The sequence below is a fragment of the Macaca thibetana genome, chromosome 5 (genome assembly GCF_024542745.1).
Source record: "Macaca thibetana thibetana isolate TM-01 chromosome 5, ASM2454274v1, whole genome shotgun sequence".
NCBI classification, from domain to species: domain Eukaryota; kingdom Metazoa; phylum Chordata; class Mammalia; order Primates; family Cercopithecidae; genus Macaca; species Macaca thibetana.
The window spans coordinates 85,777,303-85,799,778 of NC_065582.1; the positions used below are offsets into that span (position 1 = coordinate 85,777,303).

Genomic DNA, 22,476 nt, shown 5'->3' on the forward strand with positions numbered 1-22,476 from the left:
TTAGAAGTTGCTGAAACAAGGAACAAGGAGGGACAATTTTACCAAAGACCTTGCATGGACACATGCAGAAAGTCCAGTTTGTTAAAGAACTAAAAAGGGCAACTTTTACCATCCATTATAATTAAATTTCTCCAAAAATGTATTCATCATAATAATCACTAACATGTATTAAGTACCTGTGTGGCAAACATTGTGCTGATGGATTCATAGGCTTAGTCGTTCCTCCTCACCACATCCCTGAGGTACGTGCTATTTTACCTTCATTTTACAGATGAGAAACATGAGAGGTTCAGAGATTTAAGTGATTTACTCACTCAGCTAGTGAGAGAAAGATATGGAACTTGCTCTAGTCTTTCTGACGCCACGGTCTTTGTTCTTATCCACTGTGACTGTTAGAAATCACTTAGCTCCATGTAACAAAAAACCTGAAAAACACTAGTCTAAAGTTTATTGTCCTCACATAAGAAGTCCAGAGGAGTTGTTGCCTTGAGGCTGTCAAGGAGGACACAGGCTCCTTCTCTTGCTGGGCCCTGTCATTAATGTGTGCCTCTGACCTCAGACGAACTCACTAAAAGGCTGCTCTGTCCCACGCATCCTATCTTCATTCCAGGCAAAAAGAAAGGGAGGAGCAAAAGCTAAAAGCCTTTCAGAAGGGCTTACTTTTCTATTTAAGAAGGAAGCCCTCCTCAGAAATTCCCACCTGCATTTCATTGGCTAGATCTATACTGCTTGGCCACCCTTAGCGGCAAACAAGGCTATGAAGTCGAGACTTTTGTTTTCCAACTTTGACAAGTTGAAAAGGAGGGAAGTGAGTTGGATGGGTGCTGAGGAAACCAATTTATACAGTATATACACAAGTAGCCTACACAATCACTCTGCTCAGTGGCACTACAGATAAAGCACATGTTGCTATCCTAACCTAGAGGGCTCATGAGATCTAGTCCTTTCTTTTTGGCCTTATATCTCTGTTCTCTTCAGCCAAACTGGGGTTTTTTGCTGTTAACTCAACATGTTCCCTTTTAAGCCTCCACCCTGTCATCCAAATTTCACGTTCTCCCCGACCCCATTCCCAGTGTAGTAAGGCTCCTGGCATTCTGCCACTAAATGTGCATTAGTGTTAGAATAGTCTGAGCATGAAAAAAATAAAAATCACAACTGTATCTTAAACACAAAGGAATTTTTTTTTTATTTCTCTCCCTTAAAGCAGTCCAGGCCAAGTGCCAAGAAGGCTCCAGGATTTTCAGTGACCTGGAGTCCCTCTATTTTGTTGCTCTGCTATCTTCCACACACAGTTTCCAGCTCAGCCAATCTTGTCTACCCTGGCACCGCACATCGTAGGCATAAACAAAACACAGAAGTGGAGAGGCTGAAGTGAAGGAAATGATATCCACATCCTAAGTAAAGTGCTTTTCCACTTTTCACCTTCTACTTGGAATTTACAGTTCTACCTGAACTCCACTAGATGGCAGCACACACATTTATAAAGTGCACGGATGGAGCCACTACGCTCTGAAAGCAGGGAAACTACAAATCCCAGCATGCTTTATTAAGCGCTTGACTTTCTTCTTTACAAAGGTCTCAAGCTTGTTGCTCCCACCGGGTTCTGGAGAACGCCATCACCTCGCTGCTTAAAGTAAGATTTCTAATACTTTTGAAATGAAACTTTAGAAAGGAAACAGGGGAGGTTTAATTTTTAGATGTTGTTTTGTTCTGCACGTTGCCTATTTCAAAATTAATCTGAGCAGTTGGATCAGTGTAAAGATGGGTTTTTAACGAGCCTGAAACTCTGTCGTATGTATGTTTTATAAAGTAGCCCAAGAAAAAAGGATTCTTACGGTATCCTAAGTGAACATTTTTCTTCCTGGCTCTTGAAAACAATGACTTCCTGAATATGCTGTTTGTGTCTCTGCTAATCAAAAATCAACATTTTGATTCCAACTTTTGGACTAAGGAAGCCAACGTGTATGGTTTTCACTTTGGATATATTGAGAGATGCCTTGATTTACCATTTCAGGCCATGTTTGCACTCGTTTTCTCAAATAAATCTGTTTTAGTTTGAGATTACAGTTTATTAAATGTTAAGGCTTTGACCCCAAAATCTGGTCCCAGAAAGACAGGAAGGCCAGCTAAGAGGAGGTTTTCAGAGTGCGTAGAAAGGCTGCTCTGTGCTTCGGCAATGGTTCTGGAAATGCTTCTTAAGGTGTCAAAGATTCCTAGCAAAACCTTTGACTGGAGGTTTTACAGGGCCATATACCCAATATCACTAATGACAGTGTTGTAAAATAGTTTTTTATACACCATGCTTAGAATTCAAGGAGGGTAAAGATAAAGTATATCTTTCTGAAGTATATCATTCCATGTTGAAAGCGAAAGTTTCTCTTTTGTGTAAGAAGAAAAAAAGCAAAAATTCATTTCATCAAAGTAGGTCAGGCACTGTTAAAGCCCAGCTTCCCCATCGCCTAAAAAATGTGGACAAACTCAGAGGAAGTCAGTGAGCTGTAAGCTGATCCCTGGAGCCAGTTCTTACATAACTGTGTTAGTCTGCTCCTCCAAAAGCAGACTCCAAGATAGAATTAAATATGCATGGATTTTATTAGGGGAAATGCTGGTGTGAGAGAGAATGAGGAGAGAACTAGGTAAGGCTGTGAGAGCTATCAGACCTCGATGCAAGTCCACCTGCGAGGGAGGAAGAGAAGGAAGCCAGGTTGAGTGGAAGCATCCCAGACAGCTGTGCAGTCTAAGAGAACTTCAGCAAGGTAGTAAGGAGCTTCTCCAGCCAGTCATCCATTGGGGAGGAGCTCTATGTCTCCCAGAAATGGGTCTGCCTTAGTAAGCATGCATGCTCAGGCACTGCCTTGTAACGGCCCCAAGAAGGTGGCCTAAGCACAAGTGCAGAGATGCAGCAGCAGCTGCGCCTCATTGTCCATTACTTTCGGGGGTCAGCAGTCTGCAAGGCACAGGCTCATGGTGCCACAGTGAGGATTTAGAGAGGCCCTCAGGGCTTTGAGTACCGTGAGACAATTCCATGAGACCTTCCCTTGGACCTGCAACAAGAAGGCCTAGGTTTGAATTCATAGCTGTAAAACACTGGGCAAGTCACATTTCTTTGAAATTAGCCCCATTGGTGATCAGGCCCTGCCTATCTCTTATCTCTGAAACACTTCTGCAATCCACCTATCTCTCCATCCCTGCTATTTTCTCCAGCCTGCTATTTCACCAGTGCCCCCCTAGATGCCTAGAAGCTTCCTAATGGCACCCCATGCTCCTGCCCAGGTATGTTCTCCACAGCAATCCTTCCAAAATACAAATCTGATCATGTCACACCCTTTCTATAAATCCTTCAGTGGCTGTTGCCTATAGGAGTAACTTGCCCTTCACCATGTGGACACTGGACCAAGTGTGGAGGTTTGAAGTGGAAGAGCATATTGGGTATTAAGAAAGAAAAACAGAAAAAAAAAGTTTGGCTAAAGAGAGAACTGTGATAAGTTCAAAGAGAATGGACTAGATAATAGAAGCCCTCCAGGCAAGGCTATCAACCTGTACAAAATCAGGCAGATAATGGAGCAGAGTGATTGTGTAGGCTAGTTGTGCATGTACTGTAAGTTGGTTCATCAACACCATCCAACTCACTTTCCCCTATTCTTCACTTTATCAAAGCTGGAAACAAAAGTCCCAACTTCTCAACCTCTTTGCAGCTAGGAGTGGCCAAGTAGCATGGATCTGGCGAATGAACTGCAGGTGGGAATTTCTAAGAAGGTTTCCTTCTTAAGTAGAAAGGTGAGGCCTCTCTGAAAGCCTTTTGACTTTTGTTCCTCCCTTTTTGCCTGAAATGTGGATATGATGCCTTGGACAAAGCAGCCACTTTGTGAGTTCATATGAGGTCAGAGGCACACATTAATGACAGAGCCCAGCAAGAGTCTGAGCTTGTGTCCTTGAAGACAGCCTCTTTTGATGGTCATTTGACTCTTCTCCACCCCCAGCCTCACCACTAGCTCTTTCTCTCCCCTTGTGATCTACAATCCAAGCACTGGCAAAATATCTCATGCATATAAGCCCCTGTGTCAGTGTTTCTCAATCTTTTAGAAATTACTGATTATGCCTGTTAATGTGTTACTACTGCAAGCTTAAACTTTGTAAGAGGATCAGCAGCATTGTGGGCTGGACTGTTCCCATAGCAAAAGAGTCAGGAAGTCTTAGTTCTGGCTTTCCCATTGACTGGCTCTACGACATTGGGCAGGTTTCAGCAGTTTCCTTATCTGTAAAATGGGAGAATTGGATGTGATTTGATTTTTCCATCCTTTTTGTTCAATGAATATCTGAGACCAACTATGAAATCTTTTCAAGAGACAAGAAAAAACCATAAGCAATTGATAGTGCAAACTTCAACAAAAGTTTATGGAAGAGAAATCAAAAAGCAGCCCTGAGTAGTCAGGACACAAATAATGCCATAGTAATGTGTGCAGGGGTCATGGAGAGAATGACGGTGGTAGTGAATAATGTCAGCACCAAAGGCTGTCCTCTCCAGGTACTAAAGGAAGGGTGAGGTAGGTTAAAGTGCAATGTCTGGGCTGGGCACGGTGGCTCACACCTGGAATCCCAGCACTCTTGAAGGCCGAGGTGTGTGGATCACCTGAGGTCAGGAGTTTGACACCAGTCTGACCAACATGGTGGAACACCGTCTCTACCAAAAATACAGAAATTGGCTGGGCATGGTGGCAGGCATCTGTAATCCCAGCTACTTGGGAGGCTGAGGCAGGAGATTTGCTTGAACCTGAGAGGCAGAGGTTGCAGTGAGCCGAGATCACGCCATTACACTCCAGCCTGGGTGACAAGAGCGAAACTCTATCTTAAAAAAAAAAAAAAAAAAAAGGCCAATGTCTGTCACCAGTCATCACTTCAGTGGGTTATGCTATATGCGTTTCATATACAAAGCTAGGTATGTAGAGGAAACATTCTGGGAGAATTCAGATGATGGGACTACTTGCACAGAGGTGCTGTCTTCAAGTTCCTGAAGGAGCTCACTAAATTATTCTTAAAAGAGCACACTGAACTATTCATTCTAGATGTTACTGCTGGCTCAAGACCATGTTCTACAGTATAACCCATTAAACACACATGTCTTTAGATTAAACCACAGGTTCCATTATGGGTCGACTTGATGGGAAAGTCATCATCCTGACAGCCGCTGCTCAGGGGATTGGCCAAGCAGCTGCCTTAGTAAGTTATAAGTTACTATCTTTGTTGTTTGCCTACTAACTCTTGACATACTGAATTATGTGGACTGATGCTATGGTTGTTTACTTCTGCTCTGCTTTTTTGTTTTACTTTTGTGCTTATGTTGTCTTAAGTTATAAAAATAAACAAATAAATAAATAGTTCCCTACTCTTGACCCCAGGCAGATAAAGGAATGAATACCTCATGTTTAGTACATGACATCACTGATAACCATTGACTCTGAGAAATTTCTCTACTTCAGTTTCTCTGCATCATAATAAATTTGCTACAGACAGCCAACAGGGTTACACAGCTTTCTGAAATTGTGTCAGTTTAGATATGTGACTCCAGAGTTATAAGACAGGTTACCTTTGTCTCCTGATTTATATCAATTTCTGTTACATTATGTACCCCTCTTGAGCTAATATTGTACCTTAAGTATAACGGCAGGGTATCGTTTGACATTTATGAAAGCACTATCATACTCTTGGTAGGAAAAGTGTTGAAACAACCAATTCTTATCTTATTATCTGGAGTTTAGTAACTCAGACACAGAAATGATATAGTCTCATTATAGAAGATCAGTATTTTGAGAGTATTAAAAACAGCTGTCATTTTTTAAAAAACATTATTTTGTTTGATACTACTTAAAGGAACTAAGTCAGATGACAGGCACAATGTATGTCACATTGTTCTAATTAATGATAAAAATAATAACAATGGAGAAGGGGTAAGACTAGATAGTTTGAAATTCTAGCTATCTTATAGGGAAAAGAACAATGAAAATAAGATAAAGGAGAAAAAGACCACATGATGTTCCATTCACGAGCACAGTTTATTCAAGTAACAAAGGATGTATTTGTACTTTGTGTCTACTAGGCTTTTGCAAGAGAAGGTGCCAAAGTCATAGCCACAGACATTAATGAGTCCAAACTTCAGGAACTGGAAAAGTACCCGGGTAAGCAACTCAGCAGCTTGAACTTGGGATTCAGTGTCTGCAAGGTATTATAAAGCATGGCACTCACATGTTGAAAGAAAATTCCTTAGCTACTGAGCTCCACTGCCCTGCTTTTTAGATTTTCACACTCTGATATGAAATCTATATTTTGTGAACCTACAGACAAAAATCTGTGTACTTACATGCATAAAAAAATTTGAGGATGAACACTTTAAAAATCCTTTATTTAGCCAACACATTGAGGGATTCAGTTCCTAATTACAAACTTACATGTGAAAATTGTGAAAATTTACTAGTTGTTAGGTTAACTTTTGATGAAGCTTTTCACTTCTGTGTCCTCCTTCTCTAGGATAGCCCTGTCCAATAGCAACATGATGTGAGCCGCATGTGTAATTTTAAATTTTCTAGTATCCACATTAAAAAAGTAAAAAGAAACAAGTGAAAATTAATTTAATACTATATTTTATTTTATCCAATATATCTAAAATATAATCTCAACATGCACTCAAGTTAAAAAATTAATGGAACATTTTAATTTTTTCGTACTAAATTTTTTATTTAAATTATTAGAAGTTTCTTACAAACTTCAATCATTAGTTTTCTCTTCTTTGCAGCTTTTCTCTTAATTTTCTCTTCTTTGAGGTATAATTGAGAAATAAAAATTGCATATATTCAAGATGTTCAACATGTTTTCACATATGTTGTAAAATACCTTGTGAAATGATTATTACAGTCAAGCTAATTAACATAGCCATTACCTCATTTAGTTACCTCTGTGTGTGTGTGTGCTGAGAATACGTAGGATCTACCCTCTTAGCAAATTTCGAGTATACAATACATTCTTAATAACTATAGTCACTGTACTGTACATTAAGTCTTATAACTGCAAGAGTGTACCCTTCGACCAACATCTCAATATTTTCATACTAAATCTTTAAAATCCATGTGTATTTTATACTTGCAGCACCTTTCATTTCAGACTGGCTGCATTTCAAGTGCTCAGTAGCCACATGTGGCTGGTAGCTATGGTACTGGAGACAGCTCAGCCCTAAAATCACACATCATCATGAGAAACCCTAAGAGATTCCCCAGATTATTAGGTGTGCACCACCACTTCTTCACCCCACTGAGCCAAACTCCAACATCAAGGGATTTTAATTACACTTTACTTGCCCAAAGACATCAGAACAGAGAACCTGTTTGAAAGTTAACCCTTCCAGCAAAATACAACAGGTTACATAATCAAACAGCAATTAGTTCCCTGAATTAGTTAATTGAATTGGAATATGTTGAATTATAATCCCAACAAGTCAAAGTAAAGCCGCTGCACTGGGAAAGCACAGAGATAAGGAAGTGTTTCTGAAACAAAATTTCCATCTTCCCTTTCTTTATTAATCTTTTCTTTCTATATTCCCCCAAAATAAAATAAACCATATACATATTATTTATTATATATATTATAAATTATAAAATATAATACAAATTATAAATAATTATATATTATATATACATATTATACATATATTACATATTATACATATACATATTAACACATTGTATATATTATAAATTATATTACTACATATTATAATATATTATGCACATTATAAATAATATGTGTATATATTTATAATGATGACTGCTGCTTTCGTTAGACACTCTTCGGAGTTTCTCAGTAGCTAGCAGAGTGTGTATCTCTCAGGCTCCAGCCATGCCAGATCTCTCATGTCTAGCCTTCAAGTGTGTCATCCCTTCTTTTGACCCCGTCATTTCTTCTCCTTGCAGTTTAGTCCAGAAACACATGTATTTGACTGGATACCTTTGAATAACAGAGTCATTTCTAATAAATAATGGAAATGACATAAAGGGGAAGCTCACAAATAGAAACAGTCTCTTATTCCAGAACCCTTTCTCTTCCCCACCCCTCACTCAGACAAAATTCTGCATTACTGTATAGGTACCAGCAACCCAGTCTCTGGCAAGGGAAGGATAGGCTCAAATGACCCCACTTTCAGTTATTACTGCTGGCTTACTGAGAAATATCTAATATACACCAGTCATACTTTACTATAAAGCCTTTACTCAGAAAGGACCATTATTATTCAACTTGGAAAATGGACAGAGAGGAAGGAAGAGGGATGGATGGGTTATTGGAGGAGTCCAGATGGGACTTCATGTTTACTAATGAGACTCTGAAGATTCTTAAGACCCTAGTAAGAAGGTCAGCAATCTATGAAGCCTAGCTGGATAGATATTGCAATCTTCACACTTCACACTTCAAAAGAGCTAAACTTCGAGGCTAAATACTTTTAGGAATAGTGCCTCTTGTTTTATTTTTCAGGCATTCAAACTCGTGTCCTTGATGTCACAAAGAAGAAACAAATTGATCAGTTTGCCAATGAAGTTGAGAGAGTTGATGTTCTCTTTAATGTTGCTGGGTAATGTCTAACTTTTTAATTTCACTTTCCTTACAGAAAGTTTTCTATGACTTTCATTCAAAGAATTTTGACAATATGGCAAAATCATTCATATATAGTCTTCCATCCTCATATAAGAGTGTATTCATATAAGAATACACCCAGAAACATGAAAAAATAGTTACCAAAGTTAGTTTTTAAGCATCTATTAAATTTTCAGCCATGTAGGGGATGTAGAAATACATCCTGTTGTTCCTGCTGTCATGAAACTGACATTCTGATTGAACTGGCAGAACTTTGGTACATGGAAGTCACAGCCAACAATATTTTATAATTAATTACATAATTTGGGTCCAGAGGACCAAATCAGCAAGGGTTCCAATGTTTAGGAAGCTTCCGTCAGAAAATGTAACTTGAAAAACAGTGAAGGCTACTTTAAGGGTTTGTTTTGTTCTGCCTTAACATCTCTCTTACAACAAACTAACCTCTCTCAATATGTTAGAACACTAGCAATATCACGTTGCTGTTCCGAGATGTTGAGACACTTGTTTTCCTTGCAATTTTGATTTCCCTTGCGAATTCTAAATCTGTGCCACCTGAGGGCACTGTTGCTCTTGAAATAGGAATCAAATAGGCAAATAGGGCAGATGGTTTTTTTTTTTTTTTCTCTCTCTCTCTCTTTTTTTTTTTTTTTTTGCGGGGGGGGGGGGGGTTTGTTTTGTTTTGTTTTGGAGACAGGGTTTGTCTGGATTCCCCAGGCTGGAGGGCAGTGGAATGATCATAGCTCACTGCACCCTAGAACTCCTGGGCTCAAGTGGTCCTCCTGCCTCAGCCTTCAAAGTAGCTGAGGCTGCAGGTGTGTGCTACCATGCCCAGCCCTGTTCTCCTTTATTTGTTGTTTGCTTTTAATGGCATTGATGTTTCCAGCACAATTAGCATAAAGCTTCTTATGTTCAGTGACCGTACTTTTGTTTGGAAAACGAAAAGGATCTTGTTTTCAGATGACATTTCTAGCTTAAGTTGTTAGAATTCTTACTAATGTAATATACTAAGTGATACTATGTTTGAATTGTTTAGTCTTGATAAAGGAAAGAGACAGTGGTCTAAGTCACTAAGTGACAATAGAAATAATCAGCAAATGGAATAGAAAAATTTTAATGGCAGTTATTCCTCCATTGTTTAATCACTCTTCTAGTTTTGTCCATCATGGAACAGTCCTGGATTGTGAGGAGAAAGACTGGGACTTCTCGATGAATCTCAATGTGCGCAGCATGTACCTGATGATCAAGGCATTCCTTCCTAAAGTAAGACCACCACCACCACCACCAGGATAAGCACCACATTAGGTCTCCGTACTGGGCACACAGAGGGGATTCCCACATGTGCTGAAGAGCGATAATAACTAACATAATGATTAACATGCATTGAACATTGATATCAAGGCATTTTACATAAATTAATCTATTTAACCTTCCAGCTTATCCACTCAAGGAATATTTATTAAGTACTTTCCACAAACCAGGCTCCATTCTAGGCACAGAAGACACACAAGTGAACTAAACAAAGTGCCTTCGATAAGGCAGGTTCCATTATTGGGGGTGAGATGGGACAATCAGTAATCAAATAGACATAGAATATGTGGCGTGGTTTTAAGTATAATGAAGAGAAAGAAGCTAGGATATCAATGCCTCTCTGGACTCCACTGCGAAGGTGAAACTGTCATAGCAGTCCAAAAGAAGTGAGAGAGTTGATCATTCAAGTAGCTTGAGAGAGGATTCCAGGCAGAGGTAACAGCAGGGAGGCACACAAGACTGGAATAACCCTATGAGGTAGGTACTATTATCTCATCCATTGTTCGGAAGATGAAACTGAGAGTTTAGGCAACTTGCTCAAGGTCACCCAACTAGCACATGGTTAGAACCAAGATTTGAAGCCTGGACATTGAGCCCCTTCATGAATTTCAGTTTAGGCTCACACTCTCAAGATGGATGTACCCCATTGCTTTTCTCTACCCTGAAACTTCTCCCTTCGCTCTTGTTTTGATCTGAACCACAGTGGTACTGGGCAGGTGAGAGAAAGTGTGTGCTCAAGAGAACGTTCCTCCTGGGCCTGCTTCCCTTGAATTCTCAAGCCTTCACACAATGCATCAATGTTTTAAATTTTATTTTATAAACTAGCATTAAGCGCCTCTTGGTATAAATCACTATATAAGGTGCTCTAGGGGAGTATAAATATGAGCAACATACGTCCCTGACTTCAAATGAACTTATAAACCAGTGGTAGCAGACAGCACAGGCTGAGACAATGAAAGGGGTAGACTGGGTACACAGCCAGCTCAACCCAAGGTTATAAATTGAACCTAGTGAAATGCAGAAGAACCACTTTTCCCTTCCATCCCAGCTGGATTCAATGTCCTGTCCATGTCAGGGCAGGAGAAGAGCTTTGTTAATGGCACAGCAGGGCTGATATTCTACTCTGAATATTCAACCTAATGTCAAGAAGATTCCAGATGAGCATTAACAGGAAAATTGGAGAAACTGACTTAGTAATGAAGGAACTTTGAAAAATCTACTTGTTTAGTGCCTAGAAGAGATTTTTGGGTGGGTCCACAGAATGTTGAACTAGCAAATTTTTATAACAAATTGTTTTTTTAAATGTAAGTTGCTTTTTCAGCCTCTTTGGAGTTTATGAGAATCTATATTATTTGGAACACAAACGTATTTTTGAAGACAGATCCTTTGCATAGGTTACAGGGGTAGAGCAGAGTCTATGGTATAGGAGGAAAGCTTAGGTCATTGTGGTTAAGACTATTGCACATATATGAGACTCATTTCCAAAACCAGGCTCTAAACTGCTTTACAAATTTTAGTAAAGGAAGTAGGTGTGGAGTACAGTGGAGCTGAAATGTAAACTTGTGTTAATTTTTAAAATATACAAACATTAACTTGCAAACTAGTGAGTTTGCTTGTGATTTACAACATCTTAACAATGATCCATATGAGCAAAAAACACATATTTGTTTAAAAAAAAAAATCCCAAGAGATGTTAATGGCAGGGATGTGGTATTAGAAGGTTCTAGTGCCACTTGTTTAAAGTGACCCTGACAAAATTGAATCCTGGTCTTGGACTCTGTCATCAGAAGTCCTTAGGTGCAGTCTGCGCCCTGCCCCTAATTGGCCATGTGCCATAGAGATGGCACTTGTAACCTCCCAGTACATATTTCTTTTAGCTAAAAAATAAGGATGATAGATTACACAATCACTCCCAGCCATAATTATCTAGGATCCTCTGTATCATTAACTATGACGCACATATCCCAGGTTAGAACTTTCCAGGGGAAGCCGAGGTTTGGAGTCTAGGCAGATCTGGAAGGTCAGTTGGTCAGAACATAGGAACACTCATAGGAAATTTTTGTTCATGGATAGATACACAGGAAAGCATTCCAAGACTGGAAGATCAGTCAAAAGGCAGAGAACAAGTTGAAAATACTTTAAGAAGAGGTCAATGCAGAATCCAAGCTCCACCAGAAGAGAAGATCCATTAGGGCAAAGATTTGGGGATATCTTTGTTATTTGGGTTAGTTTGTTTGCTTGCTTCCTGCCCGCCCCCCCTCCCCGGCCCCGCCACTGTATCTTAGAAGAGTTTTTAGCATATAGAGGTGCTCAGCAAACATCTGTCAAATAAATAAATGAATCAAGGTTGTTAGTCCAGCAGGAACCACTGGAGACCCAAGTGGCCAGGTTTCACTAGGGTTAGGGGCTGAGCTCTGGCCAGTGGAGATGGAAGGGCTGGGTCAGAGTAAGACTAACTAGATACAGCTCCATGGACTCTTAAGCGGGTATTTCTACCTCCTACCTTAGCTTCTGAGAGATCAATCCTAGATAGCAGCATTATGTACCAGACACTTCACTTTATAGTCATGCCTGCCAGAGAGTGCTATTGCATGGGGAGCCAGGGAGAGCCTGACACTATGACAACAGCTCCTGACCTGGACTGGGAAGGCAGCATTGGAACAGGCACCGACTATGGGCTCTAGAAGCAGCAGAGGGACCTGGGTTGAATTTGGTTGAATGGATAGTACAAGTGTTAGGGGACAGCAGTAACATCTCTTAGATGGCTTTATTCTAAGGTTTTGCCTGAGATAATATTGCATTTCTAGAGAGGACTAGAAATTGACTTACTTAATGACCCATCTTTATGTATTAAATTGGAGTATATATATTCTATATGTATTTTTAATAGGGAATGCTATTTGCTAAATTGGATAAGGAAGAACAATTTTAAGGCTTACTTTTCAACATCATTGCACTTGACCAACATTTTTGACACTTTTTATGAGAACCCCATTTCATTATGGTCCTCTTTATTATGTAAAACACACAATTGAATTAAACATTATTATTTCCCCTGCTGTCTTCTTTAACTTGGTTGGGTTACAATCAGCCCCTCCTTGAATCCACTTAGTCCATTCAGCAAAGTGCCTTGGGATTACTTTAGATTCTGTTTTTAGGGGTAATTAGAAGCTAAATCTCAGAACAAAGTCAGAAGAATATCCTAAGGAATCAATCATCTTGGCCACACCGATCCTGGATCCATTCAATCATTCACTTTCCCCTTTCCTACACCTCTTTTTCTAAAAGCTGCTCAAGAAATTCATCCCAACAGAAGTCAATTTTTTTCTCTGGCCCTTTACACTGCCTATTGAGACTTCTACGTACATGTTATAATTAGTAAAGTTTGAAAACATTTTTAAATTTATAACAGTTTTCTTTATTATATATTTATTCAGGTAAAGGACAGGGCCCAGCAATCTGTGTTTTAAACTAGCACCTCAGGAGGTTCTGATTCATCCACATTTATTGACTGCCTACTGTGTGCACTGTCTAGGAGGACAAAACAGCCAAAGACCCTTATCTTAATAAATTCACACTTTAGTGGGGGAAGTCTGAAGAAAGTGTTCTTAGGAAACATTGCCCTAAATTGGTGAGGCCCGCCCTCCCTGCAGCAACCATCTACCAAGTCCTGCCCATCCTGCCTCAGCCCTCTCCTCCTCAGCTACCCATAGACATTTCTGCAGCTTCACCTTTATCACTCTTTCCTGAACCCTGCATCAGCTTCCACTAGTCTCTGGGCACCAGAGTAATCCTTGTAATCCCCAAGTCTGAACATGCCACTCCTCCTCTGCTTTAAACCCTTCAATGTCACTACATTGCCTTCAGGGTAAAACCCAGGTTCTAAATTCAGCCCTTGTTGACCTCTGCAGCATCATTACTTCTATACCCTGCATTCCAGCCAGACCCAGCCCCTCCTCCCAGTTCCCGATGGAACCTTTATACCTGTGTACCCACTCCTCAAAACATCCTTTTCTTCTATTTTTCTGATTAATACTCTAGTGTTCAAAATTCAGCCTGTATCCTTCCTCCTCAGGAGGTCCCCTCTGAGTGTCGCCCAGCCTCAACTGCTCCCTTTCTGCCCTCACCCTGCTGTTAGATCTCTGTGGAGGTCTCTGCTGTTGCTGGATGTGGATTATGTCAACCACTAACCAGACTGGTTGCCTCCTGTAGGCAGTAATCTCCTAGACCTAGCACAATACCTGGCCTCAGTAGGTATTAAAAAAATATGTGTTGAATGGAGTAAGTTTCCCAACATCAGTAACACACAATAACAACATTTATTTGCGTTTCATTTAAGTCAGCATTCATTCGTAGTCTTGCTGACATTCTTGTACCGTGGGAAGGTGGTAATCCCCCTGGGAAATGCCAGTGAGTGCGGTCACATTGCCATCATTTCCCAGCAATAGTTGATGAGGTGTTTTGGGTTCACTGTTAAGACTGCTTAATACTGCTTAATGTGACTAGCTAATACAGTAATTAAATTCATTCTGCAAACCCTAAGAAAATGCAAATCTTTTTAAAAGGTAGTATTTTAGCACATGAAGTGAATTTTTTTTTTTTTTTTTTTTTGTATTTGTTTTGTTTCGGCAGATGCTTGCTCAGAAATCTGGCAATATTATCAACATGTCTTCTGTGGCTTCCAGCATCAAAGGTGGGTCTGTCTCCCTCTGAGGACTGCGATGCTCATACATATACATCATTAAAAGCTCTGCGTTTGGGAACAGGCATAGCAGAGATCATAATTTCAAGTACTGAAATAATTTCAAAAGTGCTTTTTTCAAAATTGGTATTAAGTTCCTTAACCACAGATCTTTTGCTCTAGATGTGAGCCAGTGGCAAAATTAAATTAAAATGTGGGGGGTTTTTTGCCCTCCCTTTTATTCTTTCTAAGGGATATGGAAATGAACATCAAACTGGGAGAAAGAACCATTTAACATTTAATTAATTGAAAATAGTGTATTGAGCACCGGTATGTGCTCTGCCCCTAAAAGAATTCACAGTCCAAAACTAGGAGCAAGGCAGCAAACATCATCTTCTCCAGTGTGATGATATATAACAGAGGTTTGGACAAAGCACTGTCAAAATACAGGGAAATAACTGCCTGTGAGTTTGTGGAATGCTTCACAAAGACAGTTGATCTGAGCCATCAGCGAGAAGTCAAGTTGAAGGACAAGGGCAGCAGTGCAAAATGTGGATTATGTCACAATCTGACATAGTTGGATCTGTGAGTTTAAAATGAAATAGTTACTGCTGAGATAACATTTCTTCTCTTTGCAAGGATACACATATTCAACATACACAAGAGAGGAATGTAAAGAAGTGCCTAGGCCTCCTGTTTTACTGTTTTGTTTTGTTATTAATCTTTATTTTCTTTGGGAATCTGCCTAAGAGTTACGGCAACTGATGGTGAGAAACTAAGACTACCAATGTTAAATAAGTTCAGAATTTCAATTAAGTCTCAATTAAGTTGTGCCTATACTGATACTATTTCCTTAGATCCAGAAACTGACTCTATTAAAGGAAAAAAATCTGATATCAATCTTTTTAAAAGGGGAGGAATGTGGGAGAAAGCATGAAAATGGCTACTGGGAAAACTTATTTGTGCTACCTTTCTAAAGGAAAATACACTTTTTATTCCTTCAATTGTTGAACCTTTCTTCCACCCTCAGGAGTTGTGAACAGATGTGTGTACAGCACAACCAAGGCAGCTGTGATTGGCCTCACAAAATCTGTGGCTGCAGATTTCATCCAGCAGGGCATCAGGTGCAACTGTGTGTGCCCAGGTGAGTAAGGCACTGCAGGGTTATGAACTTGGCCCTCTGACACTGTGTTTGCCACCGTGAAAGATATCTATAAAAGTTTATTTGCCACATGTTATATTGTATTCTGGGAAAAAGTTCAGAGAGAGGGGGTGAGGGCTGGGCTTATTAAGATAACAGTACAGTTGTAAGTTGAGACGGAGATCCTAAGCCACTGGGAACGAGCCACAGATGCAAAAGGCTTAAATGTGTTGGACAATTCAGAAGCAAGTGGCTAAGAGACATAGTTGGCCAGGCTTGCTGTTGGGAAGCAGACCAGGGTTGACCTTTTCAGGGGAAAGATGTCAAGGGAAAGATGAAAATAGACCACACTCACAGGACAGCAGGGAAAAAGTAAGGGGAGTCGTCCAAAACACAAGGATCCACTAAAATCATTTCAACCACTGAGGTGGCCTATAAATAAAAAGGAGGCATTCATCTTCCTTTATGCTATAAAAAGGGGGCCAGCAAACCATGGCCTATAGGCCACATCTGGGTCACCACCTGTTTTGTAAGCAAAGTTTTACTGAAACACTTCCACACCCAATTTGCTTATGTTATTGCCTATGGCTGTTTTCATGCTACAAAGGCCAGGTTTAGTATAACAATTACAACAGATAAAATGACTCTCAAAGTTATAAATATTTTTTATCTGCCTCTTTACCAAGAAAGGTATGCCAATCCCTCACACAGAGGAAAGAAGAAAAGCAGAACTTTCCTTTTCTTTTTTTTTTTTTTTTTTTTTTTTTTTTGAGACGGAGTCTCGCTCTGTCGCCCAGGCTGGAGTGCAGTGGCCGGATCTCAGCTCACTGCAAGCTCCGCCTCCCGGGTTTACGCCATTCTCCTGCCTCAGCCTCCCGAGTAGCTGGGACTACAGGCACCCGCCACCTCGCCCGGCTAGTTTTTTGTATTTTTTAGTAGAGACGGGGTTTCACCGTGTTAGCCAGGATGGTCTCGATCTCCTGACCTCGTGATCCGCCCGTCTCAGCCTCCCAAAGTGCTGGGATTACAGGCTTGAGCCACCGCGCCCGGCCGTAGAACTTTCCTTTTCTTAATAACCATGGGTGTGTCTCATTTTCACAATAACCATAGATGTGTTTATTAAATTGATACATACTTTTACCCGGTTCTACCAATCTAAAAGGAACATAAGGTATCTAATAAGGATTATAATATTCTTTAAAAAGAAATTATTGCATATCCAGGATCAAGGTTTCCCTCAGTAGTGCACAATTGATATGGGGGATGGTGTGTGAAAGGGAAACATTTCAATATGACCTGGGAACCTTTCAAACCTGAAGGGCATGCCAGAATTTAGGGAAGGAGTTCATGGAGAGAATTGTGGTGTTTAGAAAGTCCCACAGGAGATTCTGATTGAATCTTCAGTTGAAACACATTGACTTAAAGAGGGAAAACTAAACATCCCCCAAGCTACAGAATTTCAGCGATTGAGATGTTCTGTTTTATTTTTCTTGGAACAGAAATGTAAACATAGGTAATGCTAAGAAAAAGAAGAATACATGAGAGATCATTTCACTGGGTTTTGATGTACATCCTGGTGATACTTGAGTCTAGCTCTTCTTGGTGCCATTTACCCAGTGGAATAAATGGTAAAATGATTTGGAAAATGTGGTTGTTTCAGCCACTGGACTTATCAGAAGATTGGAAAATATGTTATCAAACTCTTTGGAACAAGGAACTAGCTGTGACTCAGTGAACCAATCACAGAAGAAAACTTGAGGAGGACTGAGTATGTCTGAGATGCTGCTGATGGTTGTGTAGTCACAAATCTCCAGCCAGACTTGTGTAGACCCTGGCATAGTATGTCTGTGCCATGGACACAGCTGAACCCAGTGACATTGGAATCCTCTAAAGGCATGGGCTTGCTCTGCAGTTCTTATTTAATAGCCATTAGTACCAGTCATATGTAAGACATGCTGTTCATTTACCTCAGAGGGAGAAAGCTGTTAAAGCTCTAAGGATTCTGAAGAGACTGTTAGTGAAAGCTTGAGGTGCACACTGTTGGTTAAACTGTGGACTTCAAGGAGGCTATTGAGGTAAGTGAGGAAAATATTATTGAAAATTAGATAAAAGAGGATCTTTGTCATACAGTTTCAGAAAGTACATCAACACTGTTGCCTGTAGTGTGAAGGCAGAAGATGTTACTAATGAACTGGGTGATCTAGCCAAGGTGATTTCTACCCAGAGTCTTGAAAGTGCTGGCCACTTATAGTAAAATGTGACAAGAGACAGATAACCAGCCTACAGAGGGGGTTCCAAAACGGAGTCAGGCTTTCTGATTTTGAAGATTTCCTGCTTCATCAGAAAAAATAGCAAATGATGCTAAAATTAAGAAATGTTTTCTGAACAAAGATCAAATCTATGGTTCTCTCAGGAACATGATCTAAGGGTGAAGTATGACTGTAAAACCATTTGTTACAACCTCAGAAAGATCACATTATTTGCCAGAGTACTCTTTAGTCTGAGGAAAGGGCCTTCTACAGAGAATGTACAGTTTATGTCAGTTAACAAAGAAGTCTGGGTAACTTGCTCTAGGAGACCATAAACTAAGTGGAATTTTAAAATGTTAGTGTTGTTCGTATTTTTCTTTTTTAAAGTAAAATAACTTTAAATTATATTAAATTATATTTTTGATTAAAAACTTGAAACTGTGGTTAAAAGTTGGAATTTTAAACAATGAAAATAGGCAAGGTGCTAAGAAAAATTTAGTGTCACCTGAATTGGCAAGGACTGTGGTAGCCATGGGATTGTCCCCAAAGATCCCACAGTGAACTTGACAGCAAAGAATGGTTTTGAGATCATTGAGGCAAACTGGCTCCTTAAGCTGGCAAAGTGCTTGTACAGTTTTATCTACATCTCAGGCTTATTGTGAGGATTAGCTGAGATAATATATATAAAAGTATTTAAAATCCATAAAGCATCATATAAATGCAATGTGACTAAAATATATGTCCTTGAGAATGCTGGGTGATTCATCCAGTGTCCCTACATAGTGTCACAAAGAATCATAGTCTGTGTTTTTAAAATCATAGAAATGTTATTGAAGAAGTTATAAGCCTATTAAATAAGAGGCCTCAGGCAGGCAGATGTAAAGTTGTCATTTTAAGTCAAGGAGAAGAATCTCACTGATTGTTGTATCATATGGAAAGGAAGTTTAGTTGTCGATTTCTTTTTCAGTTTAAGTGAGTAACCAAGCTGAATATCCCCCTTTGATTTAGGAACGGTTGATACCCCATCTCTACAAGAAAGAATACAAGCCAGAGGAAATCCTGAAGAGGTATATCTAGCATTTAAAATGTGTTAAACCTTTGGATAATAAATACCCTCTTCCATCCCTATAGCAGACAAATTCATAGAGACAGAAAGTGAAATGGTAGTTGCCAGGGGCTTGGAAGGAGGGAAATGAGTAGTTAATGCTTAATGAGTAGAGAGGTTCCATTTTGTAAGATGAAAAGAGCTCTGCTTGGGAAGCTGAGGTTGGGGGATCGCTTGAGCCCAGGAGTTTGAGGTACAACAGTGAGGTATGATCACAACACTGCACTCCAGCCTGGGCAACAGAGAAGACTCTGTCTCTAAGAAAAAAAAATAATAATAAAAATAAGAGTTCTGGAGATGGACACTGGTGATGGTGGCACAACAGTGTGCATGTACATAACACTATTGAACTACTACACACTTAAAATGGTTAAGATAGTGAATTTTATATTCTGTATACTTTACCACAATTTTTGAAGATGAAAAAAAATAATGCCTTCATCCTTTAATATTAGCTTTCTGATCTGTCACAATATCTGTGGGTTTTAATATAACACAAACAATTAACTTTGGCGAAAGAATCACCATAACCCTAGCTGATTATTCATCAAGGCAGCAAGCCAGTGGATTCTCTTGCCTTTAACTCCTTGAAGAAGGTGCAGGTAAGCAGATATAGCTGCTCCCATCACTGATGTCTGGTATGGTCTCTGGTCACAGGCACGGAATGATTTCCTGAAGAGACAAAAGACGGGAAGATTTGCAACTGCAGAAGAAATAGCCATGCTCTGCGTGTATTTGGCTTCTGATGAAGTAAGCGCTATTCTTCCCAAGGAGTTCATTGTCCTCAATCACATTTGGCCACAATTTGCTCATCAAAATAATATCATTTTAGAGAGTTTATGGCATATATATGCTAAGATGCTACATTTATAAGATAGGGATAAGTTCTCATTTAATTTGCTCAAAGAAAAACCACTTTGATCTGAGCCACTAACTCTTCCTTATTCAGCTTTACATAAAATCTTGTAGCAAACAAAAAGGAGGACTAAAAATGTTAAAGTGCTCAATTTTCTGAGAGACAGTTCCTTTCAAAAATTATAACTGGGGAAACCCTGATTAAATTCAAGTCAAACAAATGAACCTCTAGGATTTTAAGAGCTTTAAGTGAAATGGGGAGATTAAGCAGATTTGTGTTCAGTGGACACAGAATTGGCATGTGGTGTTTTAGTCTTACTTGTGACTTGTTTGGGAGAATTCCACTGGCTCTTTTTTCTCTATTAATTCTTACTTATGGCCGGGCATGGTGGCTCACGCCTGTAATCCCAGCACTTTGGGAGGTCGAGGCAGGCGGATCACCTGAGTTCCAGAGTTTGAGACCAGCCTGGCCAATATGGTGAAACCCCGTCTCTACTGAAAACAGAAAATAGCTGGGTGTGGTGGCAGCCTGCCAGCTACTCGGGAGGCTAAGGCAGGAGAATCGCTTGAACCAGGTAGGCGGAGACTGCAGTGAGCCGAGATTGTGCCACTGCACTCCAGCCTGGGCAACACAGCGAGACTCCATCTCAAAATAAATTCATATTTTTAAAATTTTTACTTGTTATTGTGTATGGAAATTCCTAATTTAATCTCTTCCACTTTGCATCTGTTTAACAGTTTTTTCCTTAATGGCTATTGTATACTTTTAAATGGCTTAACATGAAAGCAAAAATGATGTTTATAAGGTATAAAACACAAGAACCTCCTCCTCCGTTTTATGTCTCTGAATACTACGTGAACAAGGAACTGTAATGTGTGAGAAGGGGGAAGGAAAGGGGACTAGGTGGAAGTGAGGAGGGAACAACTGATAACTCCTCTTCCCAGTAACTTGGTGCACACCAGATAGTTGGTGAATGTGACAAACATAGGGATTGAAATGTTTCCATAACAGTGCAGTTTCTTCTCAGAACTTCTCCCAATTATTAACAACAATTGTTAATAGCTGGGGAGATTAACAGACAAATGTTTAAAGGAGAAGCACATGAGCCTTTGTGATTTCTCTGAATCCATATCTTCAGAAGAGCTCATTTGATTTGGGTACTGCTGATAAGCTAAATTACCCTTGGTTAGCCAGAGCTTAGGTTACAAAATATTTGGAAGTGTTCTGGCTTGAAATGTGCTACAAAATACCTTTGGCTTTTTAGAGGTTTCCAGAGGAGTTCATATGCGTAACAGAGCTTGCCTTTTAAGAGAACTTGGGGGAGTTGGAGGTATTTCTTTGGTAAAGTGACTAATAACTCCCTAGTTCACCTACTGTATATGATCAGCTTTTATATATTGAACTCTTAAAATTTATCTATTCATTATGATGTCCTTACATCCTCTTCCATTGTTTCAGGCTTTAGATGAATTTAGACTGTTTGAGTTTTTATTATCCATTTTAAGTTAGAAGATTTTTAAACTTCTACCAAAAAGATCACTTCAGCCTTATTTAGAAAATGAAAAATTTATGGGAATAAATCAGTAATTATTTTTTAAATCCCTCGGTTTTATAGAGATTTGGATATCTGAAACTAATATAGAATATTTTTATAGCTTAATAGATTATAGTTATTATTATTATTCATGTAAATTTTAAAAACACATTTAGTGTGCTTCAGATCCTAGAATTATCCACTTATATTGATCAACTAAATACATGCTTTCTTTTTTTTTTAAACTGGTCATTAATATGACCATTTTATGACTGATACACTTATGTTCAAAAGTTTATTAGTGGCATAAAGCTTAGCTAGTTTTGAATAGTTCTGACTTTCAAAATGAAAATGTGCTTTTCGTCTATTTCCTAATTTGGGGAATGGCTATACATCACCGTTCCTTAATTCGGGGATTCTGAGACCAAATACCTAACAGTGACAGGTGCTTAGACCCCAGCCAGAGGCCATTTAGTTCCAGATCACAAGACACTCAGCAGTTCTCAATCAACCAAACGTTAATTTGGATTTCCCTGAATTAAGTGTTTAAGTGAGGTTTCCTGTTAGGACAAGAGTAAATTGTTTAGTTATCCTAGTCATAGGAAAATTTGAAAATACAGCCTGTATCAAACCTGGTTAATTGTTCTGTCTCCTTGTGTTTATCACTGCAGTCTGCTTATGTAACTGGTAACCCTGTCATCATTGATGGAGGCTGGAGCTTGTGATTTTAGGATCTCCATGGTGGGAAGGAAGGCAGGCCCTTCCTATCCACAGTGAACCTGGTTATGAAGAAAACTCACCAATCATCTCTTTCCTGTTAATCACATGTTAATGAAAATCAGCCCTTTTTAATGACGTCACTGTTTGCAAGAGTCTGATTCTTTAGGTATATTAATCTCTTTGTAATCTCTTCTGAAATCATTGTAAAGAAATAAAAATATTGAACTCATAGCAAGAGAATAGTTTTT

At 39.4% G+C, this 22,476-nt stretch overlaps 1 protein-coding gene across 1 annotated transcript; it reads left to right on the plus strand.

Moving 5' to 3' along the window:
- The first annotated feature begins 1,511 nt into the window (after positions 1-1,511).
- BDH2 (3-hydroxybutyrate dehydrogenase 2) lies at positions 1,512-22,459 on the plus strand. The gene is made up of 10 exons (XM_050791928.1): positions 1,512-1,633; positions 5,126-5,217; positions 6,095-6,173; positions 8,515-8,611; positions 9,786-9,894; positions 14,575-14,635; positions 15,654-15,767; positions 19,022-19,080; positions 19,776-19,868; positions 22,180-22,459. The coding sequence occupies exons 2-10, from the start codon at positions 5,146-5,148 to the stop codon at positions 22,231-22,233; spliced, it is 738 nt and encodes a 245-aa protein (XP_050647885.1). The 5' UTR covers positions 1,512-1,633; positions 5,126-5,145; the 3' UTR covers positions 22,234-22,459.
- Positions 22,460-22,476: the final 17 nt, after the last annotated feature.